General features: G+C 40.4%; 1 protein-coding gene and 1 pseudogene across 1 annotated transcript in view; one reads left to right on the plus strand and one right to left on the minus strand.

Annotated features, from left to right (window-relative positions):
- The window catches only part of Iqcm (IQ motif containing M), a gene marked incomplete in the record, with an annotated part of 154,786 nt that overhangs the window by 63,343 nt on the left and 68,626 nt on the right, over positions 1-22,817 (plus strand). Inside the window, 1 exon segment of the mRNA NM_001014271.2 lies at positions 2,977-3,174. Within this exon segment, the coding sequence (NP_001014293.2) occupies positions 2,977-3,174 (198 nt within the window).
- LOC147999064 (septin-7 pseudogene) lies at positions 4,296-5,621 on the minus strand (annotated as a pseudogene).

Genomic DNA, 22,817 nt, shown 5'->3' on the forward strand with positions numbered 1-22,817 from the left:
ATATTAAAATCCAAAATAGGTCCTCCTCTGTCAAATTAAGAAGAGATTGTACTTGAAATTCAGCTAGTCAGTGTAACAGAAAGGATTTCACAGTGAATTTTACTCTCTCTCTCTCTCTCTCTCTCTCTCTCTCTCTCTCTCTCTCTCTCCCCCTCTCTCTTTTTTTCCAATCTGAGTAACATTTGTGATTGGTTTCTCAGTACTGGGAACCAATCTCAGGGCCATGTCCATGCCAGACAAACATGTTTGCTGAGTTAAATGATTTGCCACTCAGTGTCTTGTAGGCATGAATTTGTCAGCCTTTGCCTATTTTACTATCTTCATCGAAATTCATCTGTCCCCACTTCATATCTGTCGTAGCTTCTTCTCAAATCCTTTGTTTGTAAGATCAGTTCAAGCCATTCTAGGAAGCTCTGTATAAAGAATTCCATCTCAGCTTTGTCTTTACTTTAAAAGCTACTAGTCATCTATCCATTACTGATCAATATCTGCACGTTTAGGCTCTAAGGTAAAAGTTTGCTTTACATTTTCAGTTGTTAATAATTGTTTCTAACATTTTTTTAAAAATGTTTGCATTTCTTTTTTTTTCTTTTCTTTTTTTCGGAGCTGGGGACCGAACCTAGGGCTTGCGCTTGCTAGGCAAGCGCTCTACCACTGAGCTAAATCCCCAACCCCAATGTTTGCATTTCTTAATAAAAAATGTTTAGAAAATGGGAGCCATTAGCTTAGTAGCTGTATCAGTTCCATCCCTCCTCCTTAACTATTTCTGTGACTTACCTGTCACTTCAAATTTATGATCTCTAATTGTTACTGTTGCATGTCTATGTGTGTTTGTGTTTGTATGTGTGTGTTCGCGCATGCACACATGCATGTGCATGCGTGTGTGCCTGTGTTTGTAATGTACTGTGCTGATAATCCCTTCGATTGGACAACTTACGTGGGAGCTTGTTTCTGGAGAATACTGCTTTCTTCTATCTGAACGGTAATTGACCATCTCTAGCTCTTTATCTAGGGGTGGGACCTTGAGGAATTTCTCCTGCTCCCACTGGCAGGTCAGTTGAGTTGCCACTATGTTGGTTTTGTCAGGCAAGAAAGCTGTTGAGATTTCATGAGTGCAGTCCCCTTGTCAGGTCTAGGAGATCCTATGTTGTAGCAGATGTTTCTGGGGCCCTGGAACTTAAAATCTTTCTTAGAATTCATTGACTGGAGTTCTGTATCTAGGATTTGTGAAATTTCCTCTGTCTCCATTGGCATGGCAAATGATGTCGTCATTATCTAGGTCTTGTTTAAGCAACAGCACTGTTGAGATTTTATGAGTATAATTTCCCTACCATATTGCAAAGACATTGTCTAGTAGCCAGTGACCAGACCCTCTGGCTCCTAAAATCTAGGGTTTATCTACATTCTACTTATTCTACAGAATTATCTACGAATGATATTGGAATTCAAATTCTGGAATAGTGTTATACTATAATTCACACGAGATACAATACAGTGCATTTTACAAGTACGAAAGACAGATTTGAGATTTCTTGCTATTCTACTGACAACCAAGCTTTTATGGTTATATTCGATATCAAAATCAGACTTCCAACTCCTCAATATACCAAGGAACGAGAAATAATAACCATGGGTAAACAAAACAAACAAACAAACAAAAAAACAGACTTGCTCAAGAATCCACTTAATGTAGAAATTAAATAGACTAGAAGAAAATAGAACAAAACCAATGTCAGTTTGAAGAAAATAGAACCAAACCAAAGTCAGTTTGAGTCAGAGACTTACTCTCGGAATTAAGAAAATTGGGTTTGAAATTCTCTGGCCTTTGTCCAGAAGAGAGAACTGTGGTGGGTGGGCTGCCCTATGGTTCTCCTTTTGATATGTGCCCAGAAGTCGTAACAGTAGTGGTTTTTCGTTTCTATAGCCTAAGAATTTGCAAGAGAAGTCAAATCTGAGAGACACTGAAAAAGCAGTCACCATGTTAAACATAAATCATAAATCTAAAGAAAAACATCAGGACACAAAGTTGCCCATGCTTCATATTCATAGCACACACATACATGATCATAGTAGAGAGCTCACATTTTCTTCCGTGCTTACCATCACTGCCATGAGTTTATACACCTTAGTATTGACATCCCATCTTCGTTTTGAGTATGAGCCCACTGTGACTTATACTGTTGCCTAACTCGGTGCTTGCCACACTGCTGCCTCTCTCAGGTCTAGGGTCAGAGGTCATGTTGATGTTGGGTTGGCATATAAGTCATAAATGGCTGACTTATTTAGAGCGGTAGTTATTCTAATATAACGGTGTGGGCATGAAAATTATCTGGACCATCCTGCCCTTTTGAATAGTTGTGAATCAGTTTGAAATATTCCCTCTCTTTTGGGTTTCCTTCCTTTAAAAGTTTGATGTTATGTATGATATATTGACTCTAGCGTCTTTATCCTTTTTTGGAGAACTTTTTCACATAGTTGAATGAGGTTATATATTGAGTTCTATGTACAAGTCCTAGTATATTTCTTGTCTCAGGCCTTTGTTATTGAAGGCTGAATAGTAAAGGTCTGGTGTTCCAACTTCTCTAGAATCTGAGGTCCAAGGTTCATGACTTCATTACCTGCAAGGGATACAGTGAGTTCAAGGCCGGTTTGAGCAACCTAGAAAGACCATGTCTCAATAACAACAACAACAACAGCAACAACAACAGCAACAACAACAGCAACAACGGAACACCAAAAAACCCCCACAAATGAAAAAACAAAAACAAAGCCCCAGACCAAACCAAAACAAAAAAGCTGGGCATATAGCTCAATGGTAGATCACTATGAGGTCATGGCTTTAATACTCAGTACTAAAGTGTGTGTGTGTGTGTGTGTGTGTGTGTGTGTGTGTGTGTGTGCGCGCTCGCGCACACATATACATTCCTCATCAAAAGAATTTAAATTATCTCTAAGAAGTCTTTACATTTTATTTTCAGGTCACAGATTATTGTAAAGCCTGATAAAATCAACAACAAAGTTAAAAGAATTGGGCCACACATAGAAATTTTCCAGCTGTTCCAGGGAAGAAAAAGACTTATATTTACTAAAAGAATTGTTAAACTGATCATCATTATACAAGCATTTATCAGGGGGTGGCTTGAGCGCAAAAGACTTCAACGATTAAAGAGCAAGGTAAGGGTTACCCTGCAGATAAGAATGTCTTTAACATTTTCGATGTAGATTTATGGTTGCTTGATTTGGGTTCGTTGTTATTGTTGTTTTAAGACAGGGTTTTTCTGTGTAGCCCTGGCTGTACTAGAACTTGCTCTGTAGACCAGGCTGGCCTTGAACTCAGAGAGCTGCCTGGCTCTGCCTCTTGAGTGCTGGGATTAAAGGAGATATGCTTCACTACCATCTTGCTTCTTTTTTTTTTTTACGTCACAACATTGTTTATTATGTGAATTTTTTTTACAATACAAACAAAAAATACAGGTATGCAATATATAGATACAGCTAAATGCAGAATGGTGACTTTTTTTCTCTTCAAGAGGCCATGATTCCCATTTCTAGTAAAACAAGACTGAGTATAGGTAGAAACAGGCTGGTCGTTAACTTCACAATTTGCCTAGAAATGATCTACAAATGCATTTTTCCTCCTGCTACTTACCATAAAATGTAAAAAGGGAGTTAAAGTAAAGTTTCCTCGTTGGTTTCTACCATATGAAAGATGCTATCTTCTATTTTAGCAGGGCCAATACATGGAAAATATCTAAATTAAATGTTATTACAAAAATGAAGCAGTAATGAGATTCTGGCTAAAGGGGTACTAAATGAGAATAATATATATATATATATATATATATATATATATATATATATTTAAAGAATCCAAAACAAACAAACAACAAAAAAGGCTGTTATAAAAAGCTCTAGGTGCACTGTAAGCATATAGGTTTTTTCCATGTGTACTTTTAAACAATGGAAGTGTCAAAAAATAGGGTCCACTGTGTTAGACTAAATACATTATTGTATAGGCTGCATCGAATGGAACCTCTGTATTATAATTATCATAGAGTAGCATAGTTTGCATCATATTATGGCAATTTATCCTCAATGAAAACCTTCCAGAGTCCTTTTATTTTAGAATATTCTGTAAACAATCAAACCACCAGAACATGATTATACAACAGTAAAATGTTTTCTTGCATTAAACTGAAGACATCTTTTTAATTTAAAAAAAAAAGAAAAATGTAGAAAGGTACTTAGAGCTGTTAATTTCTAAGTACACAATATCCTAGACAATTCAAGGCATCTTAATCTCCTTCGAGAACAACAACAAAAAAATAATTTTTGTCATGCTGTTAAATCCATCATTATGGATAAAATTGGTGCAAATTGGTCAAACGGATCCAACAAACACTGATGTCCAAGCTGGCGTATTGGCAACTAATACATAACTGGTGGTCAATAGAGTTTAAAAGATCTTGCCTTTCTTCTTGTTCTTTTCCAAGGTTCTTGAAGAATTCTGTTGCTCTAAAATACGTTGTTGAGCTTCCCAGTTTGCTTTTTCTTCTTCAAACTGACGACGTTTTTCCTCTAATTCTTTGTGCTGTGCTTCTTTTTCATTTGCTCATGGCGCCGCTGGAGCTCGGCTTCAGAGTCCTTCAGCTTTTGAACTTTTTCCTTGACCTTCATCTCAAACACCTGCTCCATCTCCATCTCCATCTTCTTCATCTTGGCCACGTGCTCCCTTCTCTCCTCCTCCATCTGCGCCAGAGGGCTCTTGGTAAGTTGCCCTTTGTTCTTGTTGTTATCTACTCCATTGTAGGTCACTGCTGCTAGTTTTCTGCTTCTGTAGTTCTCATAGTGTACGTTATTGGTAACATCTTTCAAGTCCTGCATGTGTGTTCGTATCAACATATTTCTTAGAATTGTAAAATCACAATGCTCACCATTTTCAACTTCAGCCACGCCCCAAGGATACTGCCTTCCTCTGACTCTTTTGCCATTAACTTCAATGATAGTATTACTACCCACCACAGCAAGAGGTAAACGGTCCTTTATCTTCTTAACCAGCTTATTCTCTTCTTCATCATCCGTTTCTGGAAATTCATATATTTTAATTTTATGTTCTTGGATTTCTTTCATTATCTGCTTTTTAAACTGTTGGCATTCCTCTGGTGTAAGTGTGTCTGCTTTGGCAATTAAAGGGATGATATTCACTTTTTCATGCAAACGTTTCATAAACTCAATATCCAATGATTTAAGTCCATGTCCTGAAGGAGCAATGAAGTATAAACAACACTGCACCCTGTTATCAGGCATCTGTCGTCTGTTCACTCGAGATTCTGCATTTAAGTAATCTTCAAATTTACTATCAATGTAGTCGATAACAGGCTGCCAGCAATTACTATTATCCACTGCACCTCCAAGTCCCGGAGTATCAACTATCGTCAGCAGCGACTGAACACCACCTTCTTTGACTAAAACTTTGGATTGCTCCACCTGTACAGTCTTTTTGATTCTATGAGAAGGTCCTGGATACTCTAGAGAATACAAATCTGTGAGGAATAATGAGTTGATTAATGTCGACTTTTCCAGTCCAGATTCACCTACTACCATAAGAGTGAATTCAAATCCTCTTTTCACCGATTTTCTGTACACTTGATTTGGGAGGATGGCAAATCCCACATAGCCCTCAAGGTTCTTCGGTTGAGCCACAAGGGGACCTCAACCCAGGCTGCTCGGGCGGGAGACCCGAGCAGGCAAGGCCTCGGGACCGAAGAGTCGAGGGCCGGAGGCCCAGAGGAGACGCAGGAAAGACTGGCCTCCAAGGCGGGCGAGGGCTGGGCTGGGACGGGGCGGCTCCGGCGACTCGGGCCTCAGAGGCCACGGTCCGCCCGCCCGCTCCGCTCCCCCGGCCTGCCCGCCAAAGCGCTACCATCTTGCTTCTTATGTATTCTTTTTTTTTTCATCTTTATTAACTTGGGTATTTCTTATTTACATTTCGATTGTTATTACCTTTCCCAGTTTCCGGGCCAACATCTCCCTAACCTCTCCCTCCCCTTCTTTATGGGTGTTCTCCTCCCCATCCTCCCCCCATTACCGCCCTCCCCCCAACAATCACATTCACTGGGGGTTCAGTCTTGGCAGGACCAAGGGCTTCCCCTTCCACTGGTGCCCTTACTAGGCTATTCATTGCTACCTATGAGGTTGGAGCCCAGGGTCAGTCCATGTATAGTCTTTAGGTAGTGGCTTAGTCCCTGGAAGCTCTGGTTACTTGGCATTGTTGTTCATATGGGGTCTCGAGCTCCTTCAAGCTCTTCCAGTTCTTTCTCTGATTCCTTCAACGGGGGTCCCGTTCTCAGTTCAGTGGTTTGCTGCTGGCATTCGCCTCTGTATTTGCTGTATTCTGGCTGTGTCTCTCAGGAGAGATCTACATCCGGTTCCTGTTGGCCTGCACTTCTTTGCTTCATCCATCTTGTCTAATTGGGTGGCTGTATATGTATGGGCCACATGTGGGGCAGGCTCTGAATTGGTGTTCCTTCTGTCTCTGTTTTAATCTTTGCCTCTCTCTTCCCTGCCAAGGGTATTCTTGTTCCTCTTTTAAAGAAGGAGTGAAGCATTCACATTTTGATCATCCGTCTTGAGTTTCGTTTGTTCTAGGCATCTAGGGTAATTCAAGCATTTGGGCTAATATCCACTTATCAATGAGTGCATACCATGTGTGTTTTTCTGTGATTGGGTTACCTCACTCAGGATGATATTTTCCAGTTCCAACCATTTGCCTACGAATTTCATAAAGTCATTGTTTTAAAGCTGGGAGTCTTCACTCTCTTCTATACCTATTATCCTTAGGTTTGATCTTCTCATTGAGTCCAGGATTTCCTGTATGTTTTGGACCAGTAGCTTTTTCCTTTTTACATTATCTTTGACAGTTGTGTCGATGATTTCTATGGAATCTTCTGCTCCTGAGATTCTCTCTTCTATCTCTTGCATTCTGTTGGTGATGCTTGTATCTATGGCTCCTTGTCTCTTTCTCCCTTTGTGCTTTCTTTATTACTTCTATTTCCATTTTTAATTCCTTCAACTGTTTGATTGTGTTTTCCTGGAATTCTTTCAGGGATTTTTGTAATTCCTCTCTATAGGCTTCTACTTGTTTATTACTGTTTTCCTGTGTTTCTCTACAGGAGTTCTTTATGTCTTTCTTGCAGTCCTCCATCATCATGATCAAATGTGATTTTAAATCTAGATCTTGCTTTTCTGGTGTGTTTGGATATTCAGTGTTTGCTTTGGTGGAAGAATTGGGCTCCAATGATGCCATGCAGTCTTGGTTTCTCTTGCTTGGGTTCCTGCGCTTGCCTCTCGCCATCAGGTTGTCTCTGGTGTAACCTTGTTCTGCTATTTCTGACAGTGGCTAGACCGTCCTATAGGCCTGTGTGTCAGGAGTGCTGTAGACCTGATTTCCTGTTTTCCTTCAGCCAGTTATGGGAACAGAGTGTTCTGCTTTCTGGCGGGTAGTCTTTCCTGTCTACTGGTCTTCAGCTGTTCCTGTGGGCCTGTGTCCTGAGTCCACCAGGCGGGTCGCTTAGAGCAGAAAAGTTGGTCTTACCTGTGGTCCCATGGCTGAAGTTGCTCCTGGGGGGCTGCTTTTGAGCTCTCCGTGAGGGCAGCAACCAGGAAGGTCTGTGCCGCCTTTTCCCGGGGGCCCCCATGCACCCAGGTCCCAGATGGCATTAGGTGTTTTCCTCTGGAGTCAGAAATGTGAGCAGAGTGTAGTCTCCTCTGGCTTCCCAGGCGTGTCTGCCCCTCTGAAGGTTTAGCTCTCCCTCCCACGGGATTTGGGTGCAGGGAGCTGTTGGGTGCAGGTGGTGTCTGGACCACAGGGAACCTGCCGCTTCAGTTTTTATGTATTCTTAATTATAGAATTCAAATAGTTTTATTGGAAATATTTATGTAATTTGTCTAAAAATGTTCTATCTCTACAAAAATCTATACATTTTGATTGAGAAAACCAAATGAGTAATTTAATTTAGTCTGGTAATAGTTTTGCCTTCTGAGAATTTGGTCACTTAGCAAAGTACTATCTTTATCCAAAGTTCAGCAATTCTGGGACTAGAGGAAACTGTCTTTTTGGTTTGTTTTTTTTTTTTTTTCTTGTGATTTACTCTCTAGCTAGAATAATTAGAAGCTTTCTGCTTCCCAAGCTCCTGGGTACTCTCAAAGTGCATTAAACATTTCCTTTGGAAATAACTGTGTGTAACTCTTCCTTCTACATCTATCTTGGCAGATTTTAGAAACAGCAATGTTGGGTTTCATAATAAACCACAAGTATTCCTTTTGGCTGCCCAAATACAAAAGAATGCCAAATGGATGTGTCCTGGTAAAACTATGAGGGCATGAGAAATATCCTCACTTTGAGAATTAAAGCTTGGCAAACTATAAAGATGTGCACACATTTTTCTTTCAGAGTAGCTCATTGGAGGGACCTTCCTGTTAGGTCCCCAGAATACTTATTTGTAAGAACACAGCTATCTACTTGTTTGTAAGTGCAAGTGTATCCATTGCTTCGATCATTCTGATGTGAAATCTGTCTTATTAAAAATAAACTCTTTATACTGAATTCATCACTAATTCTAATCACTAATATAGGTAGCCGCTGTATATTTTATACTTGAAGAAATACAGGCTCCAGTAAGTAAAATCAACTGCTCAAAGTCGAGTCAAACAGCTGATAGCCTGATAGTCAGTTCTAGGTAGCCTATTGCCTACTTGAACTACTTCCGGCAGGAGTCTTTCCTAATCCAGTAAAGCTACGTCATAGACGTTTCTGTAGCCCAGGCCCAGCTACTGCACTGATTACTCGACGTTTCCTTAGGTCACAATTCACGTGACCCAAAATGAACTCATTTTCTTACTTTCCCAGGTACCTCTGCTCCTGCATTGCATATGCAGTACATCCACTGTGCAGGCACAGCTTAGAAGTGTCTGCATTTTGACATTTTTGTTGCCATACCCAATTGCTTTGAGTTTCACATCTTTCTCTATATTCTCTTCTTCTCTGCCCTTTCCTTTAGATTTTATTTACATCTGCTTTCACGTGAAGAATTACAGTAGGTTTCTCGTTGGTTTCTTTGATTTTGCGCTTATTTTCATTCAGACCTCTGTAATATCTGCCATGTTTTATACTTGACACATTTCCCTATTTCTCATAGTCTTATGCTGCCTTACATTGGATAGGCCATGAACTGTGAACTTACTGACTTGGACATAGGACCTCCAGTCTCTGGTGTCTGTAAAGATTGTCACATGGTACTTCTTTACATACTCTTTAGGAATTAATAAATTCCAAATTTTGATTGTACACTGTTGTTCTGTGGCTTTGACTTCTTTTTTTTTTTTTTTTATTAACTTGAGTATTTCTTATATACATTTCGAGTGTTATTCCCTTTCCCGGTTTCCGGGCAAACATCCCCCTCCCCCCTCCACTTCCTTATGGGTGTTCCCCTCCCAACCCTCCCCCCATTGCCGCCCTCCCCCCATAGACTAGTTCACTGGGGGTTCAGTCTTAGCAGGACCCAGGGCTTCCCCTTCCACTGGCGCTCTTACTAGGATATTCATTGCTACCCATGGGGTCAGAGTCCAGGGTCAGTCCATGTATAGTCTTTAGGTAGTGGCTTAGTCCCTGGAAGCTCTGGTTGCTTGGCATTGTTGTACTTTTCGGGTCTCGAGCCCCTTCAAGCTCTTCCAGTTCTTTCACTGATTCCTTCAATAGGGGACCTATTCTCAGATCAGTGGTTTGCTGCTGGCATTCGCCTCTATATTTGCTGTATTCTGGCTGTGTCTCTCAGGAGCGATCTACATCCGGCTCCTGTCGGTCTGCACTTCTTTGCTTCATCCATCTTGTCTAATTGGGTGGCTGTATATGTATGGGCCACATGTGGGGCAGGCTCTGAATGGGTGTTCCTTCAGTCTCTGTTTTAATCTTTGCCTCTCCCTTCCCTGCCAAGGGTATACTTTTTCCTCATTTAAAGAAGGAGTGAAGCATTCACATTTTGATCATCCGTCTTGAGTTTCGTTTGTTCTAGGGATCTAGGGTAATTCAAGCATTTGGGCTAATAGCCACTTATCAATGAGTGCATACCATGTATGTCTTTCTGTGATTGGGTTAGCTCACTCAGGATGATATTTTCCAGTTCCAACCATTTGCCTACGAATTTCATAAACTCGTTGTTTTTGATAGCTGAGTAATATTCCATTGTGTAGATGTACCACATTTTCTGTATCCATTCCTCTGTTGAAGGGCGTCTGGGTTCTTTCCATTTTCTGGCTATTATAAATAAGGCTGCGATGAACATAGTGGAGCACGTGTCTCTTTTATATGTTGAGGCATCTTTTGGGTATATGCCCAAGAGAGGTATAGCTGGATCCTCAGGCAGTTCAATGTCCAATTTTCTGAGGAACCTCCAGACTGATTTCCAGAATGGTTTTACCAGTCTGCAATCCCACCAACAATGGAGGAGTGTTCCTCTTTCTCCACATCCTCGCCAGCATCTGCTGTCGCCTGAGTTTTTGATCTTAGCCATTCGCACTGGTGTGAGGTGAAATCTCAGGGTTGTTTTGATTTGCATTTCCCTTATGACTAAAGATGTTGAACATTTCTTTAGGTGTTTCTCAGCCATTCGGCATTCCTCAGCTGTGAATTCTTTGTTTAGCTCTGAACCCCATTTTTTAATAGGGTTATTTGTTTCCCTGCGGTCTAACTTCTTGAATTCTTTGTATATTTTGGATATAAGACCTCTATCTGTTGTAGGATTGGTAAAGATCTTTTCCCAATCTGTTGGTTGCCGTTTTGTCCTAACCACAGTGTCCTTTGCCTTACAGAAGCTTTGCAGTTTTATGAGATCCCATTTGTCGATTCTTGATCTTAGAGCATAAGCCGTTGGTGTTTTGTTCAGGAAATTTTTTCCAGTGCCCATGTGTTCCAGATGCTTCCCTAGTTTTTCTTCTATTAGTTTGAGTGTGTCTGGTTTGATGTGGAGGTCCTTGATCCACTTAGACTTAAGCTTTGTACAGGGTGATAAGCATGGATCGATCTGCATTCTTCTACATGTTGACCTCCAGTTGAACCAGCACCATTTGCTGAAAATGCTATCTTTTTTCCATTGGATGGTTTTGGCTCCTTTGTCAAAAATCAAGTGACCATAGGTGTGTGGGTTCATTTCTGGGTCTTCAATTCTATTCCATTGGTCTATCTGTCTGTCTCTGTACCAATACCATGCAGTTTTTATCACTATTGCTCTGTAATACTGCTTGAGTTCAGGGATAGTGATTCCCCCTGAAGTCCTTTTATTGTTGAGGATAGCTTTAGCTATCCTGGGTTTTTTGTTATTCCAGATGAATTTGCAAATTGTTCTGTCTAACTCTTTGAAGAATTGGATTGGTATTTTGATGGGGATTGCATTGAATCTGTAGATTGCTTTTGGTAAAATGGCCATTTTTACTATATTAATCCTGCCAATCCATGAGCATGGGAGATCTTTCCATCTTCTGAGGTCTTCTTCAATTTCTTTCCTCAGTGTCTTGAAGTTCTTATTGTACAGATCTTTTACTTGCTTGGTTAAAGTCACACCGAGGTACTTTATATTATTTGGGTCTATTATGAAGGGTGTCGTTTCCCTAATTTCTCTCTCGGCTTGTTTCTCTTTTGGATAGAGGAAGGCAACTGATTTATTTGAGTTAATTTTATACCCAGCCACTTTGCTGAAGTTGTTTATCAGCTTTAGTAGTTCTCTGGCGGAACTTTTGGGATCACTTAAATATACTATCATGTCATCTGCAAATAGTGATATTTTGACCTCTTCTTTTCCGATCTGTATCCCTTTGATCTCCTTTTGTTGTCTGATTGCTCTGGCTAGAACTTCAAGAACTATATTGAATAAGTAGGGAGAGAGTGGGCAGCCTTGTCTAGTCCCTGATTTTAGTGGGATTGCTTCAAGTTTCTCTCCATTTAGTTTAATGTTAGCAACTGGTTTGCTGTATATGGCTTTTACTATGTTTAGGTATGGGCCTTGAATTCCTATTCTTTCCAGGACTTTTATCATGAAGGAGTGTTGAATTTTGTCAAATGCTTTCTCAGCATCTAATGAAATGATCATGTGGTTCTGTTCTTTCAGTTTGTTTATATAATGGATCACGTTGATGGTTTTCCGTATATTAAACCATCCCTGCATGCCTGGGATGAAGCCTACTTGATCATGGTGGATGATTGTTTTGATGTGCTCTTGAATTCGGTTTGCCAGAATTTTATTGAGTATTTTTGCGTCGATATTCATAAGGGAAATTGGTCTGAAGTTCTCTATCTTTGTTGTGTCTTTGTGTGGTTTAGGTATAAGAGTAATTGTGGCTTCGTAGAAGGAATTCGGTAGGGCTCCATCTGTTTCAATTTTGTGGAATAGTTTGGATAATATTGGTATGAGGTCTTCTATGAAGGTTTGATAGAATTCTGCACTAAACCCGTCGGGACCTGGGCTCTTTTTGGTTGGGAGACCTTTAATGACTGCTTCTATTTCCTTAGGAGTTATGGGGTTGTTTAACTGGTTTATCTGTTCCTGATTTAACTTCGATACCTGGTATCTGTCTAGGAAATTGTCCATTTCCTGAAGATTTTCAAGTTTTGTTGAATATAGGTTTTTATAGTAAGATCTGATGATTTTTTGAATTTCCTCTGAATCTGTAGTTATGTCTCCCTTTTCATTTCTGACTTTGTTAATTTGGACACACTCTCTGTGTCCTCTCGTTAGTCTGGCTAAGGGTTTATCTATCTTGTTGATTTTCTCAAAGAACCAACTTTTAGTTCTGTTGATTCTTTCTATGGTCCTTTTTGTTTCTACTTGGTTGATTTCAGCTCTGAGTTTGATTATTTCCTGCCTTCTACTCCTCCTGGGTGTATTTGCTTCTTTTTGTTCTAGAGCTTTTAGGTGTGCTGTCAAGCTGCTGACATATGCTCTTTCTTGTTTCTTTCTGCAGGCACTCAGCGCTATGAGTTTTCCTCTTAGCACAGCTTTCATTGTGTCCCATAAGTTTGGGTATGTTGTATCTTCATTTTCATTAAATTCTAAAAAGTTTTTAATTTCTTTCTTTATTTCTTCCTTGACCAGGTTATCATTGAGTAGAGCATTGTTCAATTTCCACGTATATGTGGGCATTCTTCCCTTATTGTTATTGAAGACCAGTTTTAGGCCGTGGTGGTCCGATAGCACGCATGGGATTATTTCTATCTTTCTGTACCTGTTGAGGCCCGTTTTTTGACCAATTATATGGTCAATTTTGGAGAAAGTACCATGAGGAGCTGAGAAGAAGGTATATCCTTTTGCTTTAGGATAGAATGTTCTATAAATATCCGTTAAGTCCATTTGGCTCATGACTTCTCTTAGTCTGTCTACATCACTGTTTAATTTCTGTTTCCATTTTCTGTCCATTGATGAGAGTGGGGTGTTGAAATCTCCCACTATTATTGTGTGAGGTGCAATGTGTGTTTTGAGCTTTAGTAAGGTTTCTTTTACGTATGTAGGTGCCCTTGTATTTGGGGCATAGATATTTAGGATTGAGAGTTCATCTTGGTGGATTTTTCCTTTGATGAATATGAAGTGTCCTTCCTTATCTTTTTTGATGACTTTTAGTTGGAAATTGATTTTATTTGATATTAGAATGGCTACTCCAGCTTGCTTCTTCTGACCATTTGCTTGGAAAGTTGTTTTCCAGCCTTTCACTCTGAGGTAGTGTCTGTCTTTGTCTCTGAGGTGTGTTTCCTGTAGGCATCAGAATGCAGGGTCCTCGTTGCGTGACCAGTTTGTTAATCTATGTCTTTTTATTGGGGAGTTGAGGCCATTGATATTGAGAGATATTAAGGAATAGTGATTATTGCTTCCCGTTATATTCATATTTGGATGTGAGGTTATGTTTGTGTGCTTTCATTCTCTTTGTTTTGTTGCCAAGACGATTAGTTTCTTGCTTCTTCTAGGGTATAGCTTGCCTCCTTATGTTGGGCTTTACCATTTATTATCCTTTGTAGTGCTGGGTTTGTAGAAAGATATTGTGTAAATTTGGTTTTGTCATGGAATATCTTGGTTTCTCCATCAATGTTAATTGAGAGTTTTGCTGGATACAGTAACCTGGGCTGGCATTTGTGTTCTCTTAGGGTCTGTATGACATCAGTCCAGGATCTTCTGGCCTTCATAGTTTCTGGCGAGAAGTCTGGTGTGATTCTGATAGGTCTCCCTTTATATGTTACTTGACCTTTTTCCCTTACCGCTTTTAATATTCTTTCTTTATTTTGTGCGTTTGGTGTTTTGACAATTATGTGACGGGAGGTGTTTCTTTTCTGGTCCAATCTATTTGGAGTTCTGTAGGCTTCTTGTATGTCTATGGGTATCTCTTTTTTTAGGTTAGGGAAGTTTTCTTCTATGATTTTGTTGAAGATATTTACTGGTCCTTTGAGCTGGGAGTCTTCACTCTCTTCTATACCTATTATCCTTAGGTTTGATCTTCTCATTGAGTCCTGGATTTCCTGTATGTTTTGGACCAGTAGCTTTTTCCGCTTTACATTATCTTTGACAGTTGAGTCAATGATTTCTATGGAATCTTCTGCTCCTGAGATTCTCTCTTCCATCTCTTGTATTCTGTTGGTGAAGTTTGTATCTACAGCTCCTTGTCTCTTCTTTTGGTTTTCTATATCCAGGGTTGTTTCCATGTGTTCTTTCTTGATTGCTTCTATTTCCATTTTTAATTCCTTCAACTGTTTGATTGTGTTTTCCTGGAATTCTTTCAGGGATTTTTGCGATTCCTCTCTGTACGCTTTTACTTGTTTATTAATGTTTTTCTGTGCTTCCCTAAGTGTGTTCATGTCTTTCTTGAAGTCCTCCAGCATCATGATCAAATATGATTTTGAAACTAGATCTTGCTTTTCTGGTGTGTTTGGATATTCCATGTTTGTTTTGGTGGGAGAATTGGGCTCCGATGATGGCATGTAGTCTTGGTTTCTGTTGCTTGGGTTCCTGCGCTTGCCTCTCGCCATCAGATTATCTCTAGTGTTACTTTGTTCTGCTATTTCTGACAGTGGCTAGACTGTCCTATATGCCTGTGTGTCAGGAGTGCTTCAGACCTGTTTTCCTGTTTTCTTTCAGTCAGTTATGGGGACAGAGTGTTCTGCTTTCGGGCGTGTAGTTTTTCCTCTCTACAGGTCTTCAGCTGTTCCTGTGGGCCTATGTCTTGAGTTCACTAGGCAGCTTTCTTGCAGCAGAAAATTTGGTCTTACCTGTGGTCCCGAGGCTCAGGTTCGCTCGTGGGGTGCTGCCCAGGGGCTCTCTGCAGCGGCAGCAACCAGGAAGACCTGTGCCGCCCCTTCCGGGAGCTTCAGTGCACCAGGGTTCCAGATGGTCTTTGGCTTTTTCCTCTGGCGTCCGAGATGTGTGTGCAGGGAGCAGTCTCTTCTGGTTTCCCAGGCTTGTCTGCCTCTCTGAAGGTTTAGCTCTCCCTCCCACGGGATTTGGGTGCAGAGAACTGTTTATCCGGTCTGTTTCCTTCAGGGTCCGGCGGTGTCTCTGGCAGGGGTCCTGCCGTTCCTGGGCCGGCTTTGACTTCTTTTAATATTAGCCAAGAAAACTTTATTCCTCCTCCTCCTCCTCCTCCTCCTCCTCCTCCTCCTCCTCCTCCTCCTCCTCCTCCTCCTCCTCCTCCTCCTCTTCTTCTTCTTCTTCTTCCTTCTTCTTCTTCTTCTTCTTCTTCTTCTTCTTCTTCTTCTTCTTCTTCTTCTTCTTCTTCTTCTTCTTCTTCTTCTTTTCTTCTTCTTTCTTCTTCTTCTTTCTTCTTCTTTCTTCTTCTTCTTCTAACTTCAAGTCGTCCAGGCAACTAACCCTCCCCATCCCTGGTCCATAGTGCAGAGCGGACCCTTTCATTTTTCTATCTAGTTATCTACATCGTGATCATCTATACCTTGTGGTATAGAGTGCCACTGGGCATGCAAAGCTTAATATTGTCAAATTGACAGGACGTACATTTTCCACAGAAGCAAATTTCTGGTAATGAGGTGAGAAAAGCCACCCTGTATGTAGGTTTTACCATTTCATGGGCTGCTGAGTCCTAGACTGAATAAAAAGGAGAAACCCAGCTGAGCACTAGCATTCATCTCTCCCTGCTCATGACTATAGACAGATTGTGATCAGCCTCCTCCTGGAAATGAAGTTTAAAAATACTACTACTACTACTACCACTACTACCACTACTACTACTACTACTACCACTACTATGACTACTACCACTACTACTAATACTACTACTACTACCACCACCACTACCACCACCACCACTACCACCACCACCACTACCACCACCACTACTACTACTACTACCACCACCACCACCACTACTACTACCACCACCACCACCACTACTACTACCACCACCACCACCACTATTACTACTACCACTACTCCTACTACCACCACCACCACCACTATTACTACTACCACTACTACTACTACCACCACCACCACCACTACTACTATGACTACTACTACCACTACTACCACCACCACCACCACCACTACTACCACCACCACCACCACTACTACCACCACCACCACCACTATTACTACTACTACCACCACCACCACCACTACTAGTACTACTACTACCACCACCACCACCACTATTACTACTACCACCACCACTACCACCACCACTACTACTACTATGACTACTACTACCACCACTACCACTACCACTACCACTACCACTACCACTACTACTACTACCACTACTATTACTACCACCACTACTACTATGACTACTACTACTACCACCACCACCACCACTACTACTACTACCACCACCATCACCACCACCACTACTACTATGACTACTACTACTACCACTACTACCACTACCACTACTACTACTACTAACAACAACAACAACAGCAAGGCCTTCATTCCACAGTTTGCTTTTGTCAGTTATTTGATCACAGCCAAAAAACAACTAATTAATACAGGAAGTACAATTTTTTTGATTTAATTGAGAGCTTCTAGATTGATTTTTGTATTCATATCAGCACATACTCCCTTGACATATAATATACAGTCTTTAGCATTTCAACCATGACTTATTATCTGCTATTTTTCTTGCTCATTATCTATGTATTTAAATTCTTTATTTGGGGATTACAACCCCTGTCTTGTTTGCTACTATTTTAAAATATAGAAAACAGTGTTTAACCTATGGTCTTTCTCTTTACTCAAAAGGTAGCTATGAAATAAATAAGTTGATTCAATGAAACATTATTTATAAGTTTGGCATGCTTCCTAATGAGGCAGAGCTTCAACGTTCTTTGTGTGTTTTTTTTTTTTTTTGAGTATTTCTTATATACATTTCAAGTGTTATTCCCTTTCCCGGTTTCCGGGCAAACATCCCCCTCCCCCCTCCACTTCCTTATGGGTGTTCCCCTCCCAACCCTCCCCCCATTGCCGCCATCCCCCCACCACTCTAGTTCACTGGGGGTTCAGTCTTAGCAGGACCCAGGGCTTCCCCTTCCACTGGTGCTCTTACTAGGATATTCATTGCTACCTATGGGATCAGAGTCCAGGGTCAGTCCATGTATAGTCTTTAGGTAGTGGCTTAGTCCCTGGAAGCTCTGGTTGCTTGGCATTGTTGTACATATGGGGTCTTGAGCCCCTTCAAGCTCTTCCAGTTCTTTCTCTGATTCCTTCAACGGGGGACCTATTCTCAGTTCAGTGGTTTGCTGCTGGCATTCGCCTCTGTATTTGCTGTATTCTGGCTGTGTTTCTCAGGAGCGATCTACATCCGGCTCCTGTCGGTCTGCACTTCTTTGCTTCATCCATCTTGTCTAATTGGGTGGCTGTATATGTATGGGCCACATGTGGGGCAGGCTCTGAATGGGTGTTCCTTCTGTCTCTGTTTTAATCTTTGCCTCTCCCTTCCCTGCCAAGGGTATTCTTTTTCCTCATTTAAAGAAGGAGTGAAGCATTCACATTTTGATCATCGGTCTTGAGTTTCGTTTGTTCGAGGGATCTAGGGTAATTCAAGCATTTGGGCTAATAGCCACTTATCAATGAGTGCATACCATGTATGTCTTTCTGTGATTGGGTTAGCTCACTCAGGATGATATTTTCCAGTTCCAACCATTTGCCTACGAATTTCAAAAACTCGTTGTTTTTGATAGCTGAGTAATATTCCATTGTGTAGATGTACCACATTTTCTGTATCCATTCCTCTGTTGAAGGGCATCTGGGTTCTTTCCATTTTCTGGCTATTATAAATAAGGCTGCGATGAACATAGTGGAGCACGTGTCTCTTTTATATGTTGAGGCATCTTTTGGGTATATGCCCAAGAGAGGTATAGCTGGATCCTCAGGCAGTTCAATGTCCAATTTTCTGAGGAACCTCCAGACTGATTTCCAGAATGGTTTTACCAGTCTGCAATCCCACCAACAATGGAGGAGTGTTCCTCTTTCTCCACATCCTCGCCAGCATCTGCTGTCACCTGAGTTTTTGATCTTAGCCATTCTCACTGGTGTGAGGTGAAATCTCAGGGTTGTTTTGATTTGCATTTCCCTTATGACTAAAGATGTTGAACATTTCTTTAGGTGTTTCTCAGCCATTCGGCATTCCTCAGCTGTGAATTCTTTGTTTAGCTCTGAACCCCATTTTTTAATAGGGTTATTTGTTTCCCTGCGGTCTAACTTCTTGAGTTCTTTGTATATTTTGGATATAAGGCCTCTATCTGTTGTAGGATTGGTAAAGATCTTTTCCCAATCTGTTGGTTGCCGTTTTGTCCTAACCACAGTGTCCTTTGCCTTACAGAAGCTTTGCAGTTTTATGAGATCCCATTTGTCGATTCTTGATCTTAGAGCATAAGCCATTGGTGTTTTGTTCAGGAAATTTTTTCCAGTGCCCATGTGTTCCAGATGCTTCCCTAGTTTTTCTTCTATTAGTTTGAGTGTGTCTGGTTTGATGTGGAGGTCCTTGATCCACTTGGACTTAAGCTTTGTACAGGGTGATAAGCATGGATCGATCTGCATTCTTCTACATGTTGCCCTCCAGTTGAACCAGCACCATTTGCTGAAAATGCTATCTTTTTTCCATTGGATGGTTTTGGCTCCTTTGTCAAAAATCAAGTGACCATAGGTGTGTGGGTTCATTTCTGGGTCTTCAATTCTATTCCATTGGTCTACCTGTCTGTCTCTGTACCAATACCATGCAGTTTTTATCACTATTGCTCTGTAATACTGCTTGAGTTCAGGGATAGTGATTCCCCCTGAAGTCCTTTTATTGTTGAGGATAGCTTTAGCTATTCTGGGTTTTTTGTTATTCCAGATGAATTTGCAAATTGTTCTGTCTAACTCTTTGAAGAATTGGATTGGTATTTTGATGGGGATTGCATTGAATCTGTAGATTGCTTTTGGTAAAATGGCCATTTTTACTATATTAATCCTGCCAATCCATGAGCATGGGAGATCTTTCCATCTTCTGAGGTCTTCTTCAATTTCTTTCCTCAGTGTCTTGAAGTTCTTATTGTACAGATCTTTTACTTGCTTGGTTAAAGTCACACCGAGGTACTTTATATTATTTGGGTCTATTATGAAGGGTGTCGTTTCCCTAATTTCTCTCTCGGCTTGTTTCTCTTTTGTATAGAGGAAGGCAACTGATTTATTTGAGTTAATTTTATACCCAGCCACGTTGCTGAAGTTGTTTATCAGCTTTAGTAGTTCACTGGTGGAACTTTTGGGATCACTTAAATATACTATCATGTCATCTGCAAATAGTGATATTTTGACCTCTTCTTTTCCGATCTGTATCCCCTTGATCTCCTTTTGTTGTCTGATTGCTCTGGCTAGAACTTCAAGAACTATATTGAATAAGTAGGGAGAGAGTGGGCAGCCTTGTCTAGTCCCTGATTTTAGTGGGATTGCTTCAAGTTTCTCTCCATTTAGTTTAATGTTAGCAACTGGTTTGCTGTATATGGCTTTTACTATGTTTCGGTATGGGCCTTGAATTCCTATTCTTTCCAGGACTTTTATCATGAAGGGGTGTTGAATTTTGTCAAATGCTTTCTCAGCATCTAATGAAATGATCATGTGGTTCTGTTCTTTCAGTTTGTTTATATGATGGATCACGTTGATGGTTTTCCGTATATTAAACCATCCCTGCATGCCTGGGATGAAGCCTACTTGATCATGGAGGATGATTGTTTTGATGTGCTCTTGAATTCGGTTTGCCAGAATTTTATTGAGTATTTTTGCGTCGATATTCATAAGGGAAATTGGTCTGAAGTTCTCTTTCTTTGTTGTGTCTTTGTGTGGTTTAGGTATAAGAGTAATTGTGGCTTCGTAGAAGGAATTCGGTAGGGCTCCATCTGTTTCAATTTTGTGGAATAGTTTGGATAATATTGGTATGAGGTCTTCTATGAAGTTTTGATAGAATTCTGCACTAAACCCGTCTGGACCTGGGCTCTTTTTGGTTGGGAGACCTTTAATGACTGCTTCTATTTCCTTAGGAGTTATGGGGTTGTTTAACTGGTTTATCTGTTCCTGATTTAACTTCGATACCTGGTATCTGTCTAGGAAATTGTCCATTTCCTGAAGATTTTCAAGTTTTGTTGAATATAGGCTTTTATAGTAAGATCTGATGATTTTTTGAATTTCCTCTGAATCTGTAGTTATGTCTCCCTTTTCATTTCTGATTTTGTTAATTTGGACGCACTTTCTGTGTCCTCTCGTTAGTCTGGCTAAGGGTTTCTCTATCTTGTTGATTTTCTCAAAGAACCAACTTTTGGTTCTGTTGATTCTTTCTATGGTCCTTTTTGTTTCTACTTGGTTGATTTCAGCTCTGAGTTTGATTATTTCCTGCCTTCTACTCCTCCTGGGTGTATTTGCGTCTTTTTGTTCTAGAGCTTTTAGGTGTGCTGTCAATCTGCTGACATATGCTCTTTCCTGTTTCTTTCTGCAGGCACTCAGCGCTATGAGTTTTCCTCTTAGCACAGCTTTCATTGTGTCCCATAAGTTTGGGTATGTTGTATCTTCATTTTCATTAAATTCTAAAAAGTTTTTAATTTCTTTCTTTATTTCTTCCTTGACCAGGTTATCATTGAGTAGAGCATTGTTCAATTTCCACGTATATGTGGGCATTCTTCCCTTATTGTTATTGAAGACCAGTTTTAGGCCGTGGTGGTCCGATAGCACGCATGGGATTATTTCTATCTTTCTGTACCTGTTGAGGCCCGTTTTTTGACCAATTATATGGTCAATTTTGGAGAAAGTACCATGAGGAGCTGAGAAGAAGGTATATCCTTTTGCTTTAGGATAGAATGTTCTATAAATATCCGTTAAGTCCATTTGGCTCATGACTTCTCTTAGTCTGTCGACATCACTGTTTAATTTCTGTTTCCATGATCTGTCCATTGATGAGAGTGGGGTGTTGAAATCTCCCACTATTATTGTGTGAGGTGCAATGTGTGTTTTGAGCTTTAGTAAGGTTTCTTTTACGTATGTAGGTGCCCTTGTATTTGGGGCATAGATATTTAGGATTGAGAGTTCATCTTGGTGGATTTTTCCTTTGATGAATATGAAGTGTCCTTCCTTATCTTTTTTGATGACTTTTAGTTGGAAATTGATTTTATTTGATATTAGAATGGCTACTCCAGCTTGCTTCTTCTGACCATTTGCTTGGAAAGTTGTTTTCCAGCCTTTCACTCTGAGGTAGTGTCTGTCTTTGTCTCTGAGGTGTGTTTCCTGTAGGCATCAGAATGCAGGGTCCTCGTTGCGTGTCCAGTTTGTTAATCTATGTCTTTTTATTGGGGAGTTGAGGCCATTGATATTGAGAGATATTAAGGAATAGTGATTATTGCTTCCCGTTATATTCATATTTGGATGTGATGTTATGTTTGTGTGCTTTCATTCTCTTTGTTTTGTTGCCAAGACGATTAGTTTCTTGCTTCTTCTAGGGTATAGCTTGCCTCCTTATGTTGGGCTTTACTATTTATTATCCTTTGTAGTTCTGGATTTGTGGAAAGATATTGTGTAAATTTGGTTTTGTCATGGAATATCTTGGTTTCTCCATCAATGTTAATTGAGAGTTTTGCTGGATACAGTAACCTGGGCTGGCATTTGTGTTCTCTTAGGGTCTGTATGACATCAGTCCAGGATCTTCTGGCCTTCATAGTTTCTGGCGAGAAGTCTGGTGTGATTCTGATAGGTCTCCCTTTATATGTTACTTGACCTTTTTCCCTTACCGCTTTTAATATTCTTTCTTTATTTTGTGCGTTTGGTGTTTTGACAATTATGTGACGGGAGGTGTTTCTTTTCTGGTCCAATCTATTTGGAGTTCTGTAGGCTTCTTGTATGTCTATGGGTATCTCTTTTTTTAGGTTAGGGAAGTTTTCTTCTATGATTTTGTTGAAGATATTTACTGGTCCTTTGAGCTGGGAGTCTTCACTCTCTTCTATACCTATTATCCTTGGGTTTGATCTTCTCATTGAGTCCTGGATTTCCTGTATGTTTTGGACCAGTAGCTTTTTCTCCTTTACATTATCTTTGACAGTTGAGTCGATGATTTCTATGGAATCTTCTGCTCCCGAGATTCTCTCTTCCATCTCTTGTATTCTGTTGGTGAAGCTTGTATCTACAGCTCCTTGTCTCTTCTTTTGGTTTTCTATATCCATGGTTGTTTCCATGTGTTCTTTCTTGATTGCTTCTATTTCCATTTTTAATTCCTTCAACTGTTTGATTGTGTTTTCCTGGAATTCTTTGAGGGATTTTTGT

The sequence above is a fragment of the Rattus norvegicus genome, chromosome 19 (genome assembly GCF_021556685.1).
Source record: "Rattus norvegicus strain SHRSP/BbbUtx chromosome 19, alternate assembly SHRSP_T2T, whole genome shotgun sequence".
Taxonomy (NCBI): domain Eukaryota; kingdom Metazoa; phylum Chordata; class Mammalia; order Rodentia; family Muridae; genus Rattus; species Rattus norvegicus.